The sequence below is a fragment of the Miniopterus schreibersii genome (assembly GCF_964146895.1).
Source record: "Miniopterus schreibersii genome assembly, chromosome: 9".
Lineage (NCBI taxonomy): Eukaryota > Metazoa > Chordata > Mammalia > Chiroptera > Miniopteridae > Miniopterus > Miniopterus schreibersii.
In genome coordinates, this window is record NC_138118.1 from 8218021 (window position 1) to 8241177 (window position 23157).

The following is a 23157-nucleotide window of genomic DNA, read 5'->3' on the forward strand; positions in this document are numbered from 1 at the left end:
GTGTGTTTGCTGTTATAGATGGCTGAGTGTTCCCTCTCTTGCCCAATAAGTTTTCTTTCCATCCAACACTAGTCCCAAGCAGGCCTGAAGAGGTGGAAAATAAATAAATAAAGGCCCACAGAGCTCCGAGGGTGGGAGAGAAGAAAACACAGCAGGAGGGGAGCTGGTGGGCGTAACCTGGGCACAGCGCACAGCACACAACCCGCCACCCAGGAGCGGGGGGCCCCTGGAACATACCTCCGGGCCCGGCTCTTCTGAGGGTTCCACCCCTATTCTTTCAGCTTCTCACACTTCAGAGAAGTTCTGTTATTAGGAAACTAAAAAGCACAAAGGTTAAGTCCCTTTGCTCAAGGAAGTGGTAGTGGGCAAGCTGGGCTGGAGACCCGGGCAGCTGGGCTCCAGGACAGATGAGAAGGATCTGAGGTGGGGTGAAGGGCTGTCTGCCTACAGAAAGACACGCATAAGGAAAGCCTTTTTAAAACATGCCACTAGGATTTCCTTAGAGCGTGGCAGGCCAGAACCGAATCCTGAAGAAGCTAAGAGGTCTATGCTTTTCTCCCTGTTCCCTCCCTGTGGCCTTCCAGCCATAGGGGCCCAGTGAGATAGGTGGGACTGGGTGACCCCCAAGCTCTCCAGCTCTGAAATTCTCCACGGGCCCTGCTCTGGACTTCCTGAGACTCTGTTCCTTGCTGCCTGCCCACCCAGCCATCCTGGCCCAGAACCTGCTCAGCCCATAGTCTGACCCATTACTCATCCCCTCAGGCTTCCTGTGCTTCCCGAAGTATCCCAGGGGTGACTGCCTCATCTCCCCAGCTGTGAAATGGGGAGTGGACTACACATTTCCTGCGGGCCCCTCGGCACACATGCTCTGGGACTCTGAGCAGCACTAAAAGCAGACATCTCCCCCCTCCTCACCCTCCTACTCTCACTCTCCTCCCAGCCAATCAGACGCAATAGAAGTCATATGAATAGTGTGTCCCTATGACTGCTTCCCACCTTATGGTGATGCTAATCTTGAGCACTTCAGAGGTGAGGAGATGCTGAGGACACAAGTGCACATTTAATGCCCCTCTTAGCCTTATCTGGGTTAGGGATCCTCTCTCACGGATTCTCAGACACAAGTGGCCTCCCCAGGCCTCGCCCTAGACTGTGCTCAGAAGTTGGGGCATGTTCTCTACCACCTCTTGCAGCTTTAACTGCATACTCAGCTCAGCCTTCCTTTTGGGGTCTCTCCAACCCTCAGTTGTTCCCTCTCCCCCTAACAGGCTAAGTCAGCGGTACGGAGAAGTCTGGCTCACCTGTAAGACAGTGACGTAGCTACTGATCCGAGCACAGAGACCACCAAAGAGCGTCATATATGTGAGGTTACCGAGTGGGAAAGCCAGAACCCATCTCGTCCTCTCCTGCCTGCTCCATCTAAATGTGTTCCTCCAGGAAGAATCAGCAAACACCCAGCTGTGTGTGGTTCCTGGGAAAATAGCTATAGGAAATCGAGGGTTCTTTGGCCAGGCAAAGAACAAATGGCTTGGGAGGCAGTGGCTGGCTGCCAGTTGTCTGCCCTGGAAACATCTACGAAGAAAGCCTTCCGCATAAGTTGGAGCTGGGCTTTCATCCTTATCAGCTTGGCACAGTTCTCCACCCGCTGCACGTGCATCCATCTCTGGCATTGTTCTGCCAGCATTGGAAGCAGGCACCCCATTCTTCTGATTTCCATTCGTGGCCCAGATTCCACAGAACAGTGCATCAGAACAGGGCATGCCGCACACTCAGTGCGTGGCCCTGTGACATCCCAGGGTGGGCCTTAGCCTGCGTTAGGCCTGCAATCACTGCTGCCAGCACCCTCCCCCCACCACACAATTTATATACTCGTCATTGTTAGTGAGTCTCCCACTGCAAGAGGAAATAGCAGAGTTGTGGCAAATATTGAATGAGTTATAAAAGTTTTAAGTGGAGCCAAAAATCTATCAAATCTAGAATAACATTTTTGTTCCGTTTCATCTTTAGGATGGACATTGAGTGTTTCTTAAGCTCTGTCAAGCCAAATTCTGACAGATGGAAAAGAAAGAATGTTGTTATGAAACATGGCTTGCTCTGTTGTCATAATAACCCAAATAAATATTTCCCTATACCCTTTCTTCATTTCCCTGATGATAAACATTTTGTTTTTTTAGTTTATTAATTTCAGTTCCCAAAGTTTTGGCTAAATCTATAGACGAGGGTAAATAATAAAGTCATAGCTGCACATTAACAAATTTGTACAAAAGTTTTAGATGGGACAGAGGTTTTTGTTTGCTTGCTTGCTTTTATTCAAATACAAGCAAAAGTTTATTTAGAAAGTCACAGAGGTAGAAAAGGTGAGCCAGCTGGTCTGTGTGGGCTCAGGAAACAAGTTACAGAGGCAGAAGAAGGGCCCTTGGAGCTTAGGAGAGAAGGAGAGAAGAGCGCAGTGGTAGGTACCTTGGGGGAAGAAGAGGGAGAAAGGTGTGGGCTGCTGTAGAGAGAGGGAGAGAAAGAGGGAGGGAGAGAGAGACGGAGGCAGGTGCGCACCAGGACAGAGTTTTTAATATTCAAGAAATGTACTTTTAAAAATTTTTTAAAAATATATCTTTATTGATTTCATAGAGGGAGAGAGAGATAGAAACGTCAGTGATGAGAGAGTCAATGATTGGCTGCCTCCTGCACGCCCTAGACTGGGGATCGAGCCCGCAGCCCGGGCATGTGCCCTGACCAGGAATCAAACCTCGATCTCCTGGATCCTATGTCAGTGCTCAACCACTGAGCCACTTCTGGCTGGGCAAGAAATGTACGTTTAATCTTTTTAGAAGCTGAATAACAGACTGCTAGCTAATGATAAGTATTTGTCAAATCTTGACAAATACTGGAGTTTGAACCTTGGCTTTAACTTACGGGTAACTACACAAATATGTGTGTTCCTTTTTGTTCATTTTTAATCAGTTTCTGTAAGCCTAAATGGGGTCCCATATCCTATCTAGAATCAGTTGGGCCCAGCAATGTTTGCCATCTCAGAAAAGTTAGGTTTGTTAGCACGGCTTCTTTGGGCAGGTGAATTTGCCCAAGGCCTACCTGAAAGTGTCAGTAGCTGCCGTCTTGGTGGTCTGGCACCCAAAATACCAACCACTTCAGAGGTCCTCAGAGTGGCTGACAGTCTTAGGGATACATACAGGCATGGGCAAAAGTAGGTTTACAGTTGTATGTGAGACACAGAGTTAATAAACCTGTTGTAGTCATCGTAACCTGCATCTCTTTTTCCATCCAAATGACTGTAAACCTACTTTTGCCCACCCCTGTACATGTAATTCAGCAAAGAACTATGAAAAATTCAATTTTAATTACACAGTAACATCAGTTTGATTAAATATGAAGTGTTAACTACCTATTTTTTCCTGTGAACACCAAGAAGATAACTTTTGGGGCAATATTTAGAGAATAGCATAGCCACAGGTTATTGTCTTCTACTCCACACCCATTGCTAACAGAATCTTGGGCAGGACACTCATTCCAGTTCTCTCTGAGTCAGGTCCCTCCCAGGTTGTGTCAGCTTTGTGTTGTAGTCTTTTGGGGGTTTACTATGGCAGCGCAAAACCTCTCCAACACTTATATCTGTTAGTTTCTCAAAGTGGGATGTCACCATTGCTCTTTGGTCCATCTTTGCTAATAAGCCCTAGAAGTACCTTCTGATGACAAGCCTTGGTTCTTTCTAGTTTCAGCCATTTCCTGCTCCTTTCTTTCTCTCTTACCTATTCATAGTTTATAGGCGTTAAAGCTAGAAGTACGTCAGAAATTATCTAGTCCACTTTTCCTATTTTATGGAAGAGGAGTCTGAGGCCTGGAGAAGTTAAGGGCTTTACCTGAGATCATGCAGTTTTCTTGAGGTCCAGCCTGTGTTCTTGTTAAACTCAGTGACACATTACTTCAGGGTTTGAAAGTTCAGTAGTGGAAATACGGCAGTCACTGCATGGTGCCACCCACCTCCCACTAGGTCTCACCAGGCACCAGGCCAGACCAGAGTCTACTGTCACCCCTGTTTCTGGGAATGAGACACTGGTGGGAGAGATGCTTTGCTTGAAATAGTAAAGGATACTGATGAGCACATCTTTAAAATTCCTGGGGTGTCTGTCTAAGTCAGGAAACATTGTTTACTTTTCTGATGGCATCTTAGAGGAAGCTCTCTGCTCAATTCTTACTGGTTCCTAGGTGCGTGGGAAGGCTGTGAATACAGTAACTCCACCTATGGCACAGACACTGGGCAGCACCAGAACCGAAGCGCCCTCTACAGGAGAACATTGGTGCTCACCTGGGTCCCAGCCAAACTTCCACTGCGGCACCTCCTCCCTCCCCCACTTCTGTACAAATTGTTCACAGCTTCGTCACTGGTGTTTCTTTCCTCTGCCCCCACTGTAATGCAAGTCAGCATTCCACATCTTTTCCTGGGTCTTCCCTCAACATCACTGCCTCTCCTCCATCCAGCAGGTGCTCAGTGAGGCTGTGCTGTGAGTGTAGTTGGAGAGTCATCCTGAGCATCCCCAGAACCAGAGACTGCTCTTTGCACATTCACTCAGCCCCTGGAAGGCTCCTCTAGCCTTCACAAGTCAGGAATAAAATTTCATTGGCATTTGCAGCAGTAGGTAGAAAAACATTCTAGCTTGGCTGGGCTTGGCTCAGCGGTTGAGCATTCACCTAGGATCCAGGAGATCACAGTTGGATTCCCGGCCAGGGCACATGCCCAGGTTGCAGGCTCGATCCCCAGTGAGGGGCATGCAGGAGGCAGCCAATCAATGACTCTCTCATCGATGTTTCTCTGTCTCTCTCTCTCTCCCCCTTCCTCTCTCTGAAATCAATAAAGATACTAAAAAGAAAACCCACTCTAACTACACTTAAAATAGTCTCTCTTCCCTCCTCTGCCACATTTTTGGGAAAAGGCTGACACTAACTGATTATTTGCAGAACTTCGCTGTCCCTTCTAGTGTTTCAAGAGGCATTTTTTAGAGATTAATGATGTGGGTTAGAGAGCAAGAAGAATGAGCCCCCCCTTGGTCTGGCCCACCTGTCATGTCGTCCCTGCCGCCCTGTGCTCCCTGTGTGTCAGCCAGGGAGGTGTTAATGACAACCAGGTGTGGAAACACTTGCACCAGCTGCAACAGTGGGACTATTTAAAAAACAAACAAACAGAAACTACTTCTTAGGAAAAACAGTCAACAGTGGCAACACCTACCTACCTGGCCAGCAGGTTACCCAGTTGCATTCCAGTTACGTGAATGAATTTTATCTTCCTTCCCTTAACACTTATTCTCCCGCCCTATGTCACTAGCATTGCTTACTGTTTTTTCTAAAAACTGGTTCCAACCGCCTTCATCAGCCAGTTGGTTCCTACGCACTGCAGCTGAACCAGGGCTTCCCTGGCCTCTGGGGGCCTCCCCCGCACTGCAGGGCAGTTGGGGCTTCAGCCAGGAGACGGCAGGTGCTGTAGCAGCAGAGAGAAGGGAGCGACCCATTATACTTTCTCCTGGGGGTGAGCCACAGGAAAGCAGAAGGGAGTTGGGGAAAAGGTGAACAGATGTATTTTCCTGCTGCAGAGACAGAAAAACTCAGGGCCCCTGGCTGCGCTCTTCTGGCTCCTTCTCCCTGTATCTCTTTCATCCGCTCCAGTCTTCTGGGCTCTTCTCCCTGCCCTGCTCCCCACCAAATTCAGACGTGACTTGCACCTGCTTTAGCCTCAGGTTCTTTAGCTATGGATTCAAAACCTTTCTCTAAGGTTGCTCCCAGGTAAAAAAATCTGATTCTGTACCTTCCCTGGAGTCAGAAATGCTTGTACCACAGCTCCGACGTGTAGAAGGCTCCTAGACACGAGCTTTGCGAGTTTATTCCCTTTCAGTGACTTCACTACAGTGAGGGTTTCCAAGGCGCGGTGCAGACCAGAGGTGACAGCGCCTGCTACCCAGGCTGTCACGTAACCCAGTCTTTCTCCAAGTAGTGTTTAGGAACTTACAACAGTGTGCTATAAAAAGAGATGGGTTTCATACAAAATGCTTCTTCACTCAGGGAATTCTTTCTTAAGGTCTTCTAAGGGACTCCCTCTAGTCACTGGGAAATGAAAGCCAATAGCCCAGTAAAACATGTAACATATCAAAGTTCCAACTCGACCATCGCCCTCTACCTGCCTCCACCCCCCAGTTCACTGGCCCAAATTGTTGGTTTCAACCCTTTTACCCTTTTACTGCAGACTACAGTGGGAAATACATTTTACATTTAGACCCACCACACACAACACACACGTATGCAGATGGTCATTTACAAAAGAAAAAAATTCAGCAGACTGTTATTTTTATTCTTTTCTTTTTGTTGTTGTTTTAATGCTAATTATAACCCACTAAAATTATTTTAGGGCTGTCTAAAATGGGCTGCAAGCAAACACATATTAGTCCTAAAATCAAAAACTTTAGAACAGCCCTGGCTGGGTAGTTCGGTTGGTTAGAGCATTGTCCCGATACACCAAGGTTGCAGGTTCAATCCCCAGTCAGGGCACATACAAGAATCAACCTGATGGAGAGAAGGCATATGTTCGACTGGCTCCTGACTGATGCTTTGGATGTTGCCAACAAAATTAGGGTCATCTAAACTGAGTCCAGCTGGCTAATACTAAATATAAAAGTTTTTCACTGTAAAAAAAAAAAAGAGACTCCCAGTATTCCCCTCATGTTGGTATTTCTTGAAGTTTTGAATTCTGGGCAAAGGTAACTGGACCCGAGCCTTGCTTTTACAAAACAGTTATTACAGCTGCCTGCTGCCATGTAATACCCGTTTCCCAGTTGCATGAGGTGTTCAAGCTGGGCTGAGACTGTGGGAGAGAAAGAAAAAGCTCGCATTAGAATATAGAGCATCTTCAGTAGGGGAGAGCGGCTGTAAGAAGAGGGGCTTTAGTTGGCTGGGCTTGGTTTCAAAGGGGGTGTGGGGAAAGGGCGTGGCCGTGAATGAGTTTGTCCGTAGAGCACAAGAATGGGGCTCATGTGTGGAGACACACTTGGAAAGATGAGCCAGGGCATTAAATTTGGCCCTCTGGCCACATCTCAGAGCCTCACAGAGGCTGCGTGTACCCGGAATAACCTGTGTCAGGGCTCTGTTACATGACACACCTAATGCGGGCGTGTGAAAGCGTTTCTCTTGGGGCCCTCCCTGAATTGGCCCCTCCCCCCTTCTCTCCCCTGCAGCACGCTGTCCAAGTGCTGCCACGCGATGGTGGCCATCACCTACCCCTTCACCTGGCAGCACACCTACATCCCCGTGCTGCCGCCGGCCATGATCGACATCGTGTGCTCACCAACCCCCTTCCTCATCGGGCTGCTCACCAGCTCACTGCCCCTGCTCAGGGAGCTGCCCCTGGAAGAGGTGAGCTCCTAGGAGGTCCCTGTTCCCTCCCGGTGGGGCAGAGGGCAGAGGGCAGAGGGAAGGTGCTGCCTAGGGGGTGTCCCTGTTCCCTTCCCCTGAGGAACACAGGGCAGAGGGAAGGTGCTCCTTAGGGGATGTTCCTGTCCCTCCTGTGAGGGGCAGAGGGCAAAGGGGAGGTCCTGGCCAAGGCTGTGAGGCAACCAGTGTGAGAGTGGGCGACCCCACAGCTTTGTCTAAGAGGTAGCCACCACCTCTTAGTGGCTACTCCCAAGTCTGCCAATAGGTCCTTTATCATATCAGTAAAGAAACAACCACCAAAATGTTTTTAATGATCAAGTTCTGGGTTTTCAGGTTTGTGTCCAGGTGGAGAAAGTCTTACTTGGCATTTCTGTGGTTTTTGGTCCCAGCCCCTTCCTCTAAATAGTTTCTGTCCCCATGCACTAAGAACTCCCAGCAGTCAGAGAGGGAGGAACAGAGGACTGAATGATGCCACTCACCCCTGAATCCCTGGGGGACACCTGCCCTGAAATTCAACCTGAGTCCCCAGATGTGGCTTTTCTAATCCAGGTAGTCCTAAGATCTCATTCATCTTACCAGCAGGCTCAAGTCCTCAGGTGTAGGTTTGTGAGCTACAAGAAGTTTGAACACCCTGTGATCCCTCATATGGCTCAGTTCAGTCCAGAGGAGTGTTTGAGAAGGAAGGAGAACACTCCTTCAGCTCCTGGGCAGGGTCCCTGGGTGTGTTAGAGCCCATGTTTCTCTGTGGAAACCTGGTGGCCATGCAGGCCCCCTGCTCCTCCTTCCTCATAGCCAGTGGCCTGTGCTGAGGCCTGAGAGAAGGTCTCACTCTCAGGGCACTGCAAGCAAAGGCCTGGCACCTGCATCACCCTGGTTCTGGCCCTGGGCCTCAGTCCTGCTCTGGGGACGGAGGGGGAGGTGCTTTATCTGAAACCCTTGACTAATGAAAGCCCAGCACCTGCAGCTTGGTTGCTCCCCAGATGGATCCACTCCTCTGGGTTTCTCCCCTCCTCCCATTAGGAGAAGTAACAGGGCCAAGTGGATATCGGGAGGAAGGAGAGAGAACCCCGAGTGTGGAGAGGCAGAGTCAAGTGGAAGAGGCACAAGTGGGGGCCTCTAGCCTCTCTCGTCCGCCCTGAGAGGCCTGCGTCAGCCAGCCGGGAACAGGCAGGGAGTCCAGCCCGTGGCACACATGTTCCAGCCTGTGGTCTCGGTGTTGACAGCACACGATTCGGGAAAGCCCTGCTCCCCACCTCCCCTCTTCATCACTTGTGGCTACAGTGGCAACGTCAGGAAACCACAAATGGCGCCCTCCACCCCCACCCCCACCCCCACCGCCTCCCTGGGTGCCAAGGAGGAAGAAGGCTAAGAGCCCATCGCTATATCCCAGAAGCCCTGGTGACAGAAATAGTCCCTTTTCCTTGTCTTGCAGGTCCTCGTGGTCGACCTCGTCAACAATCGGTTCCTCAGACAGGTGAGTGGGAGGGCCGGCTGCAACCCGCTGCTCGCTCTCTTTCTACCTCTCTGGTGCTTGGGGCTCAGCCTTCCGGCTCCTCGGTGGGCCTGGGGTTGCAAAACAGGCTGGTGGGGCTGGCGATGCCCAGCCAGGGCTGGACTGAGGAGGAGGCAGAAGGCAGGGGCCAAAAAGGGTGGGTTTGGCAAAGGATTGATCCCCACATGCCCTGTCACAAAATGGTTTTCTAGTAATTAGAATCTTTGTATAGGTTTAACTATAGACTTGTGTTTTTCTATTTTTTTTTTTAAACATATCTTTATTGATTTCAGAGAGAGGAAGGGAGAGGGAGAGAGAGAGATAGAAACATCAATGATGAGAGAGTCATTGATCGGCTGCCTCCTGCACACCCCCGACTGGGGATCGAGCCCGCAACCTGGGCATGTGCCCTGACCCGGAATCGAACCTCGATCTCCTGGATCCTAGGTCAATGCTCAACCGCTGAGCCACGCCCGGCCAGGCTAGACTTGTGTTTTTCAATATGCTTTTAAAGAATATTTGAGAACAAAGTTTATGATGTAATATTAAATGGAAAAAATCAGGATACAAAATTACATACATATTTTTGCTGACCTTTTTTCTTTAAAGGAAAGGAAAAAGAATATATATGTATATGCCTCTAAAAAAATTGGGAAGGAAAACTCACCAAAGACTGAAAAGGAGACAGATTATGAGTGATTTTATATTGTTTTCAAACTTTCATGTATTTTCTATAATGATTATAAACTACTTTAATTATTAGGGAAAGTAATACACCATTATCTTCTCGCTATCACTTGCCAGAGAGGTCTAACTCCATCAGATCTTGTAAAGGACCATTACAGGAAGATTTTAGGGGCATTCTGTTGGATTGCTTATAAACTTGGAGTTGCCGCACTGCTGGAAAATTCTGTCATGTTAATGCCATTTTCTATCATTAGTTTCACTCCCCGGAGGCCCTCAGGTAGGCCCTTCCCCAGGTTCTGCTGCTCTAAGGCCCAGACGATAAAGCCAGCTTTTTTATTGATTGATTTGAGAAAGAGAGAGAGAAACATCGATTTGTTCTACTTATTCTTCGTTCGTTGGTTGATTCTTGTACGTGCCCTGACCAGAGATCAATCCCACAACCTCGGCATATTGGGAAGACTCTCTAACCAACTGAGCTACCCGGCCAGGACCATAAAGCCAGCGTTAACCCTCTGGTCAGCTGCCCTGGCCAGAGTGCTCTGATCAGTACTAGCCACCCTACAGGGTAGGGGCAGTGGAGAACATTTCTTGAGTAGCCACTAAGTTCCTAGCTTTTTAGAAAGATAATTGTGTTGCATTTAAAATTGATCCCCAGCTTTATCGAGATATTATTGACATATAGCATACGTAAGCTTAAGATGTACAGCCTGATAGTTTGATATGTGTATGTATTGTACAGTGAGTACCACAGTAAGTTAACCTGGCCATCGCCTCACATAACGACCTTTTTCCTGTGTGTGGTGGTAACATTTGAGATCTGCTCTCTTAATAACTTTCAAGTATATAATACAGTGTTAACTTTAGTCACCATGCTGTCATTAGCTCCCCAGAACTTATTCATCTAGAGCTGGAAGTTTTTACCCTTTGACCAACATTTCCTTCAACCCTAGCCTCTAGCAATCTCCACTCTATTCTCTATTTCTAATGAGTTTGGCTTTTTTAGATTCCAAGTGTGAGAACAAACGGTATTTGTCTTTCTCTATCTGCTTATTTCTCTTAGCATAATGCCCTCCAGTTTCATTCATGTAGTAGCAAAAGGTAGGATTTTCTTCTTTTTTATGGCTAAATAATATTCCTCTCTGCCCGGCCAGCATTACTCATTGGTTGAACATTGACCTATGATCCAGGAGATTAAGGTTCAATTCCCAGTCAGGGCACATGCCCGGGTTGCAGACTCGATCCCCAGTCAGGGGCGTGCAGGAGGCAGCTGATCAATGACTCTCTCATCATTAATGTTTCTATCTCTCTCTTCCTTTCCCTCCCTCTCTCTGAAATCAATAGATATATTTTTTTCTAAAAAGCCTATTCAGTTCCTTTGCTCAGTTTTTAAAAGTCATTACCAAGACCAATGTCAAGGAGCTTTTTCCCGATGTTTTCTTCTAGTAGTTTTACAGTTTCTGGTCTTGTATTTAAGTCGTTATCCATTTTGAGTTAATTTTTGCGAGTGGTGTTAGTTAGATAGGGGTCCAATTTCATTTCTTTACATGTGAAAATCAGCACTATTTATTAAAGAGACTGTGCTTTCTCCACTGCATATTCTTGGCTGCCTTTGAACTATTAGTGACCGTATACATGCGGATTTATTTCTGAACTGTTGATTCTGTTTCACTGGTTTGTGTGTCTGTTTTTATGCCAGTGCCACACTGTTTTGGTTACTTTACTTTTATAATTAAGTTTGAAACCAGGAATTGTGATGCCTTTAGCTTTGTTCTTCTTTCTCAGGATTCCTTTGTCTATTTGGGGTCTCTTATACTTCCGTGTGAATTTTAGGAATGTTTTTCTGTTTCTGTGAAAAATTCCATTGGAATTTTAATTGGGATTGCATTGACTCTGTAGCTCACTTTGGGTAATGTGGACATTTTAACAACATCAGTTCTTCCAATCTGTGAACACAGGCTCTCTCTTCCTCTATTTGTGTCTTCAATTTCTTTCATCAGTGTCTTGCATATTGCATTTAATTTTTACAGTGAGGTAGATATTGATTGGGAGCCCATCTTACAAATGGGGAAACTGAGGCTTACACAGCTTGTAAAAAGAGGAATCAGGATTTAAACCTCAAACCTCTGACTCTAAGGCTTGTTCCGTCCACTAGACAGAGCTGTGCAGGCCTGCCCTGCAGTGTACCCGGCGTGTCCTGCTGCCCAGGACGCGGCGCCATCTCCAGAAGCATTGGGCCATGGCCCACTGTTCTTTCTGCCTTACAGATGGATGACGAGGATTCCATTCTGCCCCGGAAGCTTCAGGTGGCCCTGGAACACATTCTGGAACAGAGGAATGACCTGGCCAGTGACCAGGATGAAGGGCCCCCTGACTGCAAGCACGGTAAGTGCTCAGCCACTGCCACACTGCATCCCCTCTCCCACCATTAGTTGGAGAGCATATGGACAATGCCGTCCATCCACCTGGCATTGGGTTAAGTAGGAAAGTGCACAAGGAGAGGAACTGGGCGCTCAACCCACTCATAGATCTCATTTTAACAGTGAACTATGGGAAAAGTTCTCCCACCTTCCCCATTTCAGCCCTTAAGTATCTGTTTAAAGGAGGAAAAGAAATGATTTAATAACTTTGGGTAACCTTTTTATGAGTCATTGCACTTTTTCAACAGTATAATAAAAGTTGCTTGTATTACTAATTGGCTTGTCTCAGAGGCCCTGACCCTCACCCTCTGGCCCTTCCCCCCTCTGCTCAGGCCCTGAGTCCAGCCCCTTGAACCAGGTGGTGTCTGAAGCCTTCGTCCGATTCTTCGTGGAGATCGTGGGCCATTACTCCTTGTTCCTCACAGCGGGCGAGCGTGAGGAGAGGACCCTGCAGCGAGAGGCCTTCCGCAAAGCAGTCTCCTCCAAGAGCCTGCGCCGCTTCCTGGAGGTTTTCATGGAGACCCAGATGTTCCGGGGCTTCATCCAGGAGCGGGAGCTGCGCCGGCAGGATGCCAAAGGTCAGGGCATCTTCATGCTTGGGACTGAGACACCCAGAGGTGCCCATACCCCAGGGGCTGATGAGCAGGGAGAGTGGGCACAGATGGGAGCAGCTTTCGGCCACCTCTGGAGAACGTTCATATTTGAACATCTGAGCTGCTATAACCTGCCCTGATGCCTGTCTTCTTGGCATCTTTTCTCTCCACTAGCCTCTCCCAGAAGCACATTCTGGGTTCTGGTGGCAGGTGCTCCTCTGTTCCATTCTTTCCAGACACCCTTTCCTTCTCCTCTCTGTGGCCCTTCTGCTCTTTTCCGCAGGCCCCCTCTCAGCCCTCTCTCCTCCTGTCCTGCCCCTCTCCACTGTGGAGCAGTAGGAGCTGGCTGGGGTGGGACAGAGGAGGGGAGTGCCCTGCCCTCCACCTTGCAGGAATGCGTGGGCTGGAAGCTGTGGGCCATCCCCTCCCTCCCTCTGTTCCTGGAGCTCTTGTCTCTTTTACCTTCTCCTTCTCCCTGTGAGCTGAGCTCCATCACACCTCCAGGGATGGAGGAGGGCGAGGTCTGAGAAAAGAGGGTGACGTCATTCCTGCCTCTTTCCTACATCATCTTAAGCCCTTTGGGGATCTAAAAACTAGACATGTTGGTAAAGACTGTCACATATGGGACTTAGACCTGAGTAGGGGTGAGATGCTCACCACCGAGGAGTGGCCAAGCAGCAACCAGGGAGGGTCCCAAGGGAGCAGCTGGCCCTAGGCCTCAGGGTCCTCTGGTGCTATGATCACAGAGACTGAGTTAAGGCGCCAGACCTTTCCCAGAGCTCTTCACAAATTAAAGACAGAGGCTGGCCCGGCCGGGCGTGGCTCAGCGGTTGAGCGTTGACCTAGGATCCAGGCGATCAGGGTTCGATTTCTGGTCAGGGCACATGCCCGGGTTGCGGGCTCGATCAATGACTCTCATCATTGATGTTTCTATCTCTCTCTCTCCCTTGCCTTTCCTCTCTCTGAAATCAATAAAGATATATTTAAAAAAAAAAAAGACGGAGGTTGATATCCAAAGAGACAAAAGAAAATTGATCAGAGAGTGAGTCACACAATGTCTGACGAAGGAATCTTTTTTTTTAATATATATATATTTTTAAAATATGTCTTTTTCAATTTCAGAGAGAGGAAGGGAGAGGGAGAGAGATTGATAAAACATCAGTGATGAGAGAGACACTGATCAACTGCCTCCTACACTCCCCCTACTGGGGACGGACCATCAACCTGGGGACCTGGAATCAAACTGCAATCTCCTGAATCATAGGTTGATGCTCAACTGCTGAGCCATGCCAGCAGGGCAAGGGATCCTTTTAAATAGGCCTGTACACATAAATATCTGTTTACAGACCACTATTTGATAGAGAGGTCCAGACATAAAAGCTTTTTATTTTATTGTTTTTAGAGAAAGAGGAAGGAAGAGAGAGAAACATTGATTTGTTGTTCTGCTTCTTTATGCATTTATTGGTTGCTCCCTATATGTACCCAGACAAGGGATCAAACCTGCAGCCTCGCTGTGTCAGGACAATGCTCTAACCAACTGAGCTACCTGTCCAGGGCCATAAAAGCTTTTTAAAAGCAGCATGGAGTGTTATTGCCCTAGCTTATTTGGCTCAGTGGTTAGAGCATCGGCCTGTGGACTGAAGGGTCCCAGGTTCGATTTCAGCCCAAGGGCATGAACCTTAGTTGCAGGCTCTATCCCTGACCCTGGTTGGCACATGTGTGAGAGGCAACCAATTGTCTCCCTCACATCCATATTTCTCTCTGCCCCCCTCCACTCTCTCTGGAAAGCAGTGGAAAAAATATCCTTGGGTGAGGATTAAAAGTAAATAAGTAAATAAGTAAGTAAAAGCAGCAGGGAAGGAGCCCACTGTCCGCAAGGATGAGAGAGATGCAGGCAGTGCCTGAGGCCCAGACCTGGGGTGAGAGCTGAAGGCCCCCCAGAGGTGGCTGCCCAGCCTTCCCGGGTTCACAGATGGCAAACAGATTCCCAGGAAGCCACACCCCGTGCCAGGGTCCCTCTTACAGGAGAGCACGAGGAAAAGGGACAACCCCAGGGGCTCCCCAGAGCCGGGACTGCCTGGTTCATCTTTGGAACGCGTGCCTGGCAGTGTAGACACTTGGAAGGTGCTTGCTGAGGAGGAATGGGCTTTCATGCAGGAGCCGGCTTCCCAGCTTTCCAGAGACAGTTATTGCACGGAGTTGGGCAATTATAAGGGTCATAAACGCTCTTGTAAACCCCATGATTGAGAGCATGTTTATGAAGCAGCTCGTCCCAGAAGCAAGGTCCCCTTTCCCGCGGCGGCGAGGGGCCGGTGCGGTTGCGCCCGGGAAGGCCCCGTGACGCCAGGCTCTCTCCGCAGGTCTGTTTGAGGTCCGCGCCCAGGAGTACCTGGAGACTCTGCCCAGCGGGGAGCACAGCGGCGTCAACAGGTTCCTGAAGGGTCTAGGTAAGGCCGCCGGCCCCACGCCAGCCTCCGCGGGAGCCGGGCCCTCGGGGACGCAGCGCCGGGGCCTGGCCGGGCCGGGCCGCTGTCGGCCTTCTCGCCGCCTTCCCTAGCCTGACCCCCGAGTGTAAACTGAGGGCACACAGCCCGCCAGCTCTCCTGGCCCTGGGCCGGCTCGCTCCGTCTTCCCTGCCCCCCGCACTCCTGCACCTTGTGGGGAGCTGAGCCTGGGGAACGGGGGGGGGGGGGGGGGGGGGGACGGGACAGCATGGAGCCGGCCCAGGTGCCCGCACAGTGGAGACGGAGGAGCGGGAGGACTGCGGCCGGGCAGCACCAGGGCAGGAACGGGCAGTGACGGGCAGTGACGGGCCGCGCGGGAAAGGGGCGGGTGGAGGCGAGACCGAGACAGGAGTGCCGGCACGGGCGCAGCGAGGGCCGTGGAGGCCTGCTGGTCCCTCACGGGCTGGAAGGTGGCCATTGGGGCCGGATGCCCGCCGCCCGCCGCCCGCCGCCCGCCTGGCTCCTCGGGACCGTTACCTTCAGAGGTCCCTGCCTCGCCGGGCAGCCCCGACAGTCTTCCTCCCGAAACTCCCTGTTCCTTGGGGCGGGAGGGGCAGTGCCAGGAAGGGCACCGAGTGAGCCCCTCGGGCGGCGGGGCACCCATGGCTGTCCGCACTGCGGCTGGGGCGGAGAGGGCAGGATTTAAGGCAGCCTCTGTCTCCTAGTGAAATGTTCGCATTTACTTTTTTTAGGCCATAAAATGAAATTTCTCCACAAGAAATAACCCTCGGCCCAGACTCGAAGGAAAGCTTCCTCCTAGAGCAACCACGTGTTGAAAACAGCCTTTCGCCCTGGGTTATGCCCACGTGCTGGGTCAAGGCCAGGGCGGACTCCTGCCCTCTGGGGTTGGCCGCAGGCCCGGGACCCCGGAGCTGCTGGGAAGGTGCCACTTCAGAACAGCTCCGAAAAGGGGACCTGAGACCAGTCGGGTCCCTGGCATTCAAATGGATTGTTTTCGTCGCTGGTTTGGGGATTTTTTAATTTTTTTTTTTAATTTCAGATATTAAAATAAAGAAAAATGTTTGGGTTTTCTTTTTATTATGCCAGGGCTAAGAAAACTATCCTGCCCTATGTCATCTTTCCCTGGCTCACCCTGCTTGGCAGCCCTCCTCTGGGCCAAACTGGGGACAAATGTGGGTGTTAGGGAGATGCTGTGGGGGCCCTTATAGACACTGGGCCCAGAGGCTTGAGGGCAGAGCCCTTTGGGGAAAGGATTGGCCTTTCTGTAGAGGAGTTGGATCTGGGCTCCACAGATTTGGGCTTTGGGAGATGAGCTGCGCTTCCAGAGCGGCCAGTGATGCCACCTGGTGGTGGAGGCCATTGTCAGGGCACTAACTCCTCTCCCACGTGGACCTGACTCCTGGGCTGCCTCTTTCCTCTTAGAAGCCTTAGCACCTTCCACCGCCCCTGCCATCCATTACTTTCGAGGTACACACAAAAAGATGGAATCATAAGATCTGTTAATAAAATGTTCTTAGGGTCCTCAAATTTATGATCATAAAGTATGGAGCCCACTGTAAAACACAAAGCCATGGCTTCAACCCTGTTCCCATTTGTACTGTTTGATGTACTTTTATCTCATTGTAGGGGCTCAGGTCAGAAGAAATGAAATGGCACATGGATATGTGGAGGGACTGTTGTTATCAGTGTGAGAGAGCATCTAAATTTGGGGACAGCTTCCATAGACTTGTGCAGCCATCAAGGCAGCCTGCCCTCCTGCAGGGGACCCAGCGGGGAGGCAGGGAGACAGGGTAGGCAGCACAGGCAAGTCCTCAAAGCAGGCCTCAGGGCCACCACCACAGCCCACCCAACACCACCTGCCGCTGTTCACCCTCTGGTGCATCCCCCTCTGGGTGGCACCAGCAGCCACGACAGAAACGCACAGGAGATGTGCTCGATCGTGGCCTGTGCTGCCTGGCAGAGGTCCTTAGCCTCTAGGAAACTGGGAGCAAGGGGCCTTTGAGGAAAAGAAGGAACAAGAAAAAACCGAGGTTGATGTCTCTCCACATTAGGGCTCTTACCTAGAGTCCTGGACCGTCCCTTTCCAATTGTATCTGAGATTGGGTGTGCCCATTTATTTTTCAGGGGAAAGGATACATCGTTTACATCAGATTCACAAAGGGGTCCAAGGACCCCCAAACCCGCAGGAGCCAGGCCATGCATAACAGTTAACCTGGGTAGGTGTGTGGTCCGGGTGTGGGGGGAAGACTGACTGAGAACCCGAGAGTGGGGGCTCAGGAATGTACCTGACAAGCTCCTTAGATTAGATAACTTTATGGATACCAGTATTCTCCCCAGAGATGATCACCTTTAATATTGTGGAATATACTTTCTTTTCTAACTTATTTTATATTGTATTGTTTACTTAACACCTCCAAGTGAATAAATAAACCTTTTATCAATATTTCTAGTGGTTGTATAATGTTCTATTTCATAGGTACACTAAAAGTTGTTTTACCAATCCTCTACTCTTAACGCATGCAGGCTATTTCCAGTTTTTAATGTCATAAAGAGCATTGTGAAAAGCATCTTCATACAAGTGCCTCAGCACATATACTCTGTTTTCATTTTAATATTTGCGTGAAGTAGAATATACTAGAGAAAGTGCCCAGGCCCTGAGTGGATAGGCTGACAGACTTTCACAAATGACCACGTCCATGTAACCAGCGCCCAGGTCAAGAAGCAGAACGTCCTCGGACCCAGAAGCCCCTCCTGTCGCCTTCCCCACGTCCCTCCCATCTGCTCTGAGAATGTCTAAGCTAAATCAGCTGAGGAATTGTCTACAGCTGGCCAAGTGGTAAGGTAGGCTGGGGAGGGTCAGAGGCGAGAGGAAAGAGTGGAGCTGTGATTCCCACCCAGGGCAGATTCGGGATGGGTAATGAAAGGTTAACGGTGGGTGGTACACGGGCAGGCTAAACAGCCATCTCAGATGGGTGGATGAAAAAAAGTTATTAAAAGGGGATGGGGCCTGGCTGGGCGTGGCTCAGTGGTTGAGCACTGACCTAGGATCCGGGAGATCGGGGTTCGATTCCCAGTCAGGGCACATGCTGGGGTTGCGGGCTCGATCCCCAGTGGGGGGCATGCAGGAGGCAGCCGATCAATGACTCTGTCATCATTGATGTTTGTATCTATCTCTCCCTCTCCCTTCCTCTCTCTGAAATGAAGACATATTAAAAAGGGGGGGGATGGGGGACATCCAAAGGGAAGGGCTACACAGCACTGAGCCGAAGGGTATTGGGTCCATGATGGCAGCAAAATACCCTTGGGACAGTGAGACAAGGAAGGTGCATAGAAGTACCAGGAGAGCCTGGCTGGGCTGCTTTGGCTCACTGAGAAGTCAGTGAGAGGGGCCCTGGAGACAGGGTCAGGAGGTTAGCCCGGGATGAGCTGCTGGTGCCCATTGCTCCCCTTGTTGCAAGTCTCGTGGGGTTCCCCTCAGAGAGATGAAAGGGGATGGAGATGGCACTGGCGTGCTTTCCTGGTGGGGAGTGTGCACTAGGTCCTTTGTCTTGAGCATATTTCTCTCTCTCTTGCAGGTGGGAATCTTAGGGGAGGTCTGGGGAGTGTCTCAATAGAATATTCATCAGCTTTCCAGGTGTGCTCTTTCAGGGTCGTGGTCTCCACTGATTGGTCAGTGCCAGGGCAGGGGGTCATTAGTCAATGTAGCTGGTCCTGAGGCAGCCACAGAGTCACTTGTCTGGTTTTGCTGCTTTTCTGGGCCTGGGGCTGAAATGCATCTGAGGCCTAGATGTTATCTTTAGGGAAGAAAGGTCTCGGAGCCCAAACCGAATGATCAGCCCATAACCAGTAATATGCTAGGGAAAGACAGGTTACCCTGGGGACAAGGTTCTTGTTTTCCCAGTTTTGGTCCTTGCTAGACATCGGGGCTTCCTGCCCTGGGGAGTCTCGTACCCTAGTTTCTGTACCTGGGGTTCTGTACCTGGCCCATCTAACAGGCAACGCTGTTCAGGCTGAGAAGCAGAGCCTGGCCATTAAGCACAGGTGCCCTAGACCAGGTCGACTCAGCCTCTGAGTCTTGCCCCCCAACCCCCAGGCATCTGTCCCAGAACCAAGGCCTCCCATTCCAGTCAGAGCAAACATTTCCCGTGAAGGACGCACTAGAAGCACTCACTACTGTGTTTCAATCCACGGTGAAGCACAGGGTCATGAAAAATAGTCGGAGCCCACTGTCGGCTGTTGGTGGGTTTCATTGCTCTGGACTATAGGAGGCGGGTGGACGAGGGAAGGGGTGGGTGGGAGCGCAGACAGCCAGCCGGTCCTGGTGAGAGGCCACAGGCAGCGAATCTGCGGGCGAGGCCGCCGGCACCACTGCTGGGAAGAGAAAGAAGGGACTCTTAGAAATTATCACAAAAACCTCTTACTACTCCTGAGGATACCAGCTGCCACTTATTGAGCACCTCTCGTTACACATGTGTTACCTGAACACCGGAATGTAAGCTTCGTGGGGGACTGTGTCCATCGCGTTCACTGCTGAGTTTCCAGAGCCTAAAACCAGTGCCTGGCACAGATCAGGCTCTTACCAAATGTGTGCTACCCGAAGAAACAATTCCCGCAGCAGGACTGAGTGTTCCTCTCTCTGTCGCAGGTGGCAGGCTTCTCAGAGAGGGATGCAGACCCCACAGTGCCAAGGGAGTCGACCTGACTGCCGGCTGAGAGCCATTCCCAGCATCTCAGATGCTCGTCTCAGCACCAAGCACCTGCCTAGGACACCACGCTAATGATCAGGAGGTTGCTTGGTGAGTGGAGTCAGAGCAAAGGGCACTGGGCTCTCCAGTCTGGAGGGACATCTCCCCGGGAGGGGTGGGGAGCAGGACAGGCTTCCTGTCTCACAGAGGGTCTGTTTCCTGGGTGGTGCTGGGTAACCCTGCTGACGCCTTGCTCCTTGGCACCCCCGACACCCCATTTCTTTTCCTTTTTATTTTCTATGGGTGAAATTCACATTTTATTTTACTTTTATTGATTGATTTGAGAGAGAGAAAAAACAAAACATCGATTTGTTGTCCCACTATTTATGCACTCATTGCCCGATTCCCGTATGTGCCCAGCCTGGGGACTGAACCTGCAACCTTGGCCTATCGGGGCAACTCTGAAGCCAACTGAGCTACCCCGCCAGGGCTCACATAATTTCTTTTTTTCTTTTCTTTTTTTAATATGTCTTTATTGATTTCAGAGAGAGGAAAGGTGAGAGAGAAAGAGAGATAGAAACATCAGTGATGAGAGAGTCATTGATTGGCTGCCCTCTGCACGCCCCCCAACTGGGGATCAAGCCCGCAACCTGGGCATGTGCCCTGACCGGGAATCGAACCCCGATCACCTGGATCCTAGGTCGATGCTCAACCGCTAAGCCACGCCCTGCTGGGCTCACATAATTTCCAAGTGAACAATTCGGTGGCATTTAGGACATTCACACTGTTGTGCAACCACTAAAAACATTTTCATCCCCCTAAAAAGAAACCTCTTAGCCACCCAGCAGCTACTCTCCTCCCTCCAGCCCCTGGCAACCGCCAATCTGCTTTCCGTCTCTATGAATTTACCTGTTTTGGACGTTTCGCAAGATGTCATCTTTTGTGCCTGTTCCTTTCGCTCCGCGTAGTGCTCCCAAGGTTCATCCACTCCGTAGCGGGCGTCGATGCTTCAGTCCTGTTTACGGCTCAGCGATATTGCATGGTATGGACGCACCACATTTTGTTGGTCTCTTCCCCCAGCAGTGGACGTTCAGGTTGTTTCCACCTTTGGCTGCTGTGAACGGTGCTCCTACAAACGTGTATGCGTATATCCATTTGAGGGCCTGCTGTCAGTTTCTCTGGGTATGTACCCAGGAGCAGAATTGCTGGGTCATATGGTAATGTCTACATTTAAGATTTTGAGGAACCATAACACAGTATACAGATGATGTCTTATGGAATTGTACACCTGAAACCCATATAATTTTCATTAACCAATGTCACCACAATAAATTCAATAAAAAATGCATTTAAAAAAATAAAGTAAAATAAAATAAAATCACAAGTAGTAAACCTGGAGTTTTAGTGAGGAATAAAAGTGCTGATTAATTATGAAAAAATAAAATAAAATTTTGACCGTTAAACTTTTCCACGATGGCCGAACCATTTTATGTTCCCATCACGATGTTCGAGGGACACACCCCCTTTCTTTCTCAGCTCTATCCATCGCCTTCCAGCCATACCTTTCAGAGAGGACCCCATGTTTCTCAGGGGTGACTGGCACCACCTATATCAGATTTGCCTGGGATACTAGTTTGAAAAGCAGATTGCTGGGTCTACCTTGACTTCTCTGAGACTAACGTGCTAGAACCCTTGATTGGCTGGAAGTTCCCTAAATGTTTCCAAACGTGTAGGACTCTGTCTTAAATGACTCACTTCTTCAGGTGACTGATCTCCTGCCTCCCTTAGATGCAAATTCTCCCTTCAGTTGAATTGATAAAACGGTAATGTTAGGGCCAAGTTTTAGAAATAAGACTTTTGTACGCATGTTCTGAGTCCAGCGTTACCTAAGAGCTTCTAAAATGCTTTGAGGGGAAAAAAATCAATGAAATGGGTATAAGCTTGCAAAGGGGCCACAGAAAGGCCACCCTCAAACCTTGTGAATTCCGTTGGTTTGTTGTTGTGGTTTTTAAGGTCCCATTACCCTAGTTACCTTGCATATGTTTGAAAGTAAACCCAAAAGTAGCACAGGGTAGGGCCCCCCAAAAGTCCTGAAAAGAGATCGCTGCCGGGGTCAACTCTGGAGGGCAAGGCTGGCGGGCTAAGCTCAGACGGCACGCGAGTTGATGTGAGCGGAGTTTAGAGCCAGCCTTGGGTGGATCAGAGGGGCTCATACAGGCAGAGGAAGGAGAGCCTCTGGCCTGAGCAAAGGTTGGTGAGAAAAGCAAAAGCAGGTGAGATGGGCCATTTAACTGCTGGCACCTGTCAAAACCAATTAACTTCACTCCCTGGCTTGTCCAAGGACCACACCTCGTCCTCCAGGTCCTGGGAGGGGTTCAGCTGCCAACCTCTAACTCCCTTTTTGGCTGCAATCACAGAGGCCTGGTGCCAGCTTCCCCGGCACCAGGCCAGAGAGCAAACAGGCTTACCTTTGATCAGCCCTGGGCTCCTCACCTGCCCCTCTCACTCTCCTCCACTGACAGCACCCCCCCTCCCCACCCTGACCATAATTCTAAGAGCACACAGTTAAATCCCACCACCAAACCTCCCAACACGTGTCCTTTCCACAACACAGCTAATTGCCTTACCCACACGGCGGAATGTGGACCGAGTCGTTTTTCTGGCAGAGAACTCCAGATCCATGCAGACCCACCCTTCACTGCCTCACCAGGCCCCTGGACAGGTGTGATAGGGCTTCTCCCGTGGTGCGGTGTGGCGTGGCGTGGCGTGGCGTTCTGGGCGGTGGCAGGACAGGACAAGCCCGAGGCAGGCAGCCAGACCACCAGCTGGCAGGGCCTGGCCAGCAGATGGAGCCAGGAGCCCCAGTGCCTGGAGTTTAGCTTGGTTCTCTGGCTGAAACTGCTTTTCTCCCCTCCCTGCCTTGGTTTTTATGGTCTGGGCAGGAACAGAGAGAGCAAATTAGCCCAGTGCCCAAGCCAGGGCCAGCCACTAGGGTGGTTCATAGAGTGAGGTGGGTCAGTGTCGCTCCCAGCAGTATGGGGTCCAGCAGCCCCATGTCCTTGGTCCTGGCAACCTTATGGTCCATGAGGCTAGTAGAGCCCTGCAGAGTGAAGCCAAAAGCTGCCCCGTCTCCAGATAGGGACGTTCGCTTCCTGGGGGCAAGTGGGGTAAGGGCCGTGCTACACCAAGCCAACCTTCACCATCCTGCACTTTTTAGCCAAGTCAAAATATTGATTTCTTTAAAAAATAAATAAAATGAAAAAAATAAAAATAAAAACAAACAACAGTGCTGGTTGCACAACCATGTGAATGTAGTTAATGCCACCGAACAGTATCCTTAAAGATGGTTTAAATGATACTTTTTTTTTTAACCCTCACCCGAGGATATTTTTTCAT

At 50.0% G+C, this 23157-nt stretch overlaps 1 protein-coding gene across 5 annotated transcripts in view; it reads left to right on the plus strand.

Annotated features, from left to right (window-relative positions):
• DENND2A (DENN domain containing 2A) overlaps positions 1–17519 on the plus strand; it is a 110964-nt gene extending 93445 nt beyond the window's left edge. For 4 of the 5 annotated variants that reach the window (XM_081148058.1, XM_081148057.1, XM_081148060.1 and 1 more), the window contains 6 exons: positions 7227–7404; positions 8855–8896; positions 11866–11983; positions 12351–12596; positions 14972–15058; positions 15808–17519. In XM_081148058.1, the coding sequence (XP_081004184.1) occupies positions 7227–7404; positions 8855–8896; positions 11866–11983; positions 12351–12596; positions 14972–15058; positions 15808–15839 (703 nt within the window). In that variant the 3' untranslated portion in view covers positions 15840–17519. The remainder of the gene's footprint in view (positions 1–7226; positions 7405–8854; positions 8897–11865; positions 11984–12350; positions 12597–14971; positions 15059–15807) is intronic. The other variant, XM_081148061.1, reaches the window with a different exon arrangement.
• The last annotated feature ends 5638 nt before the right edge of the window (positions 17520–23157 follow it).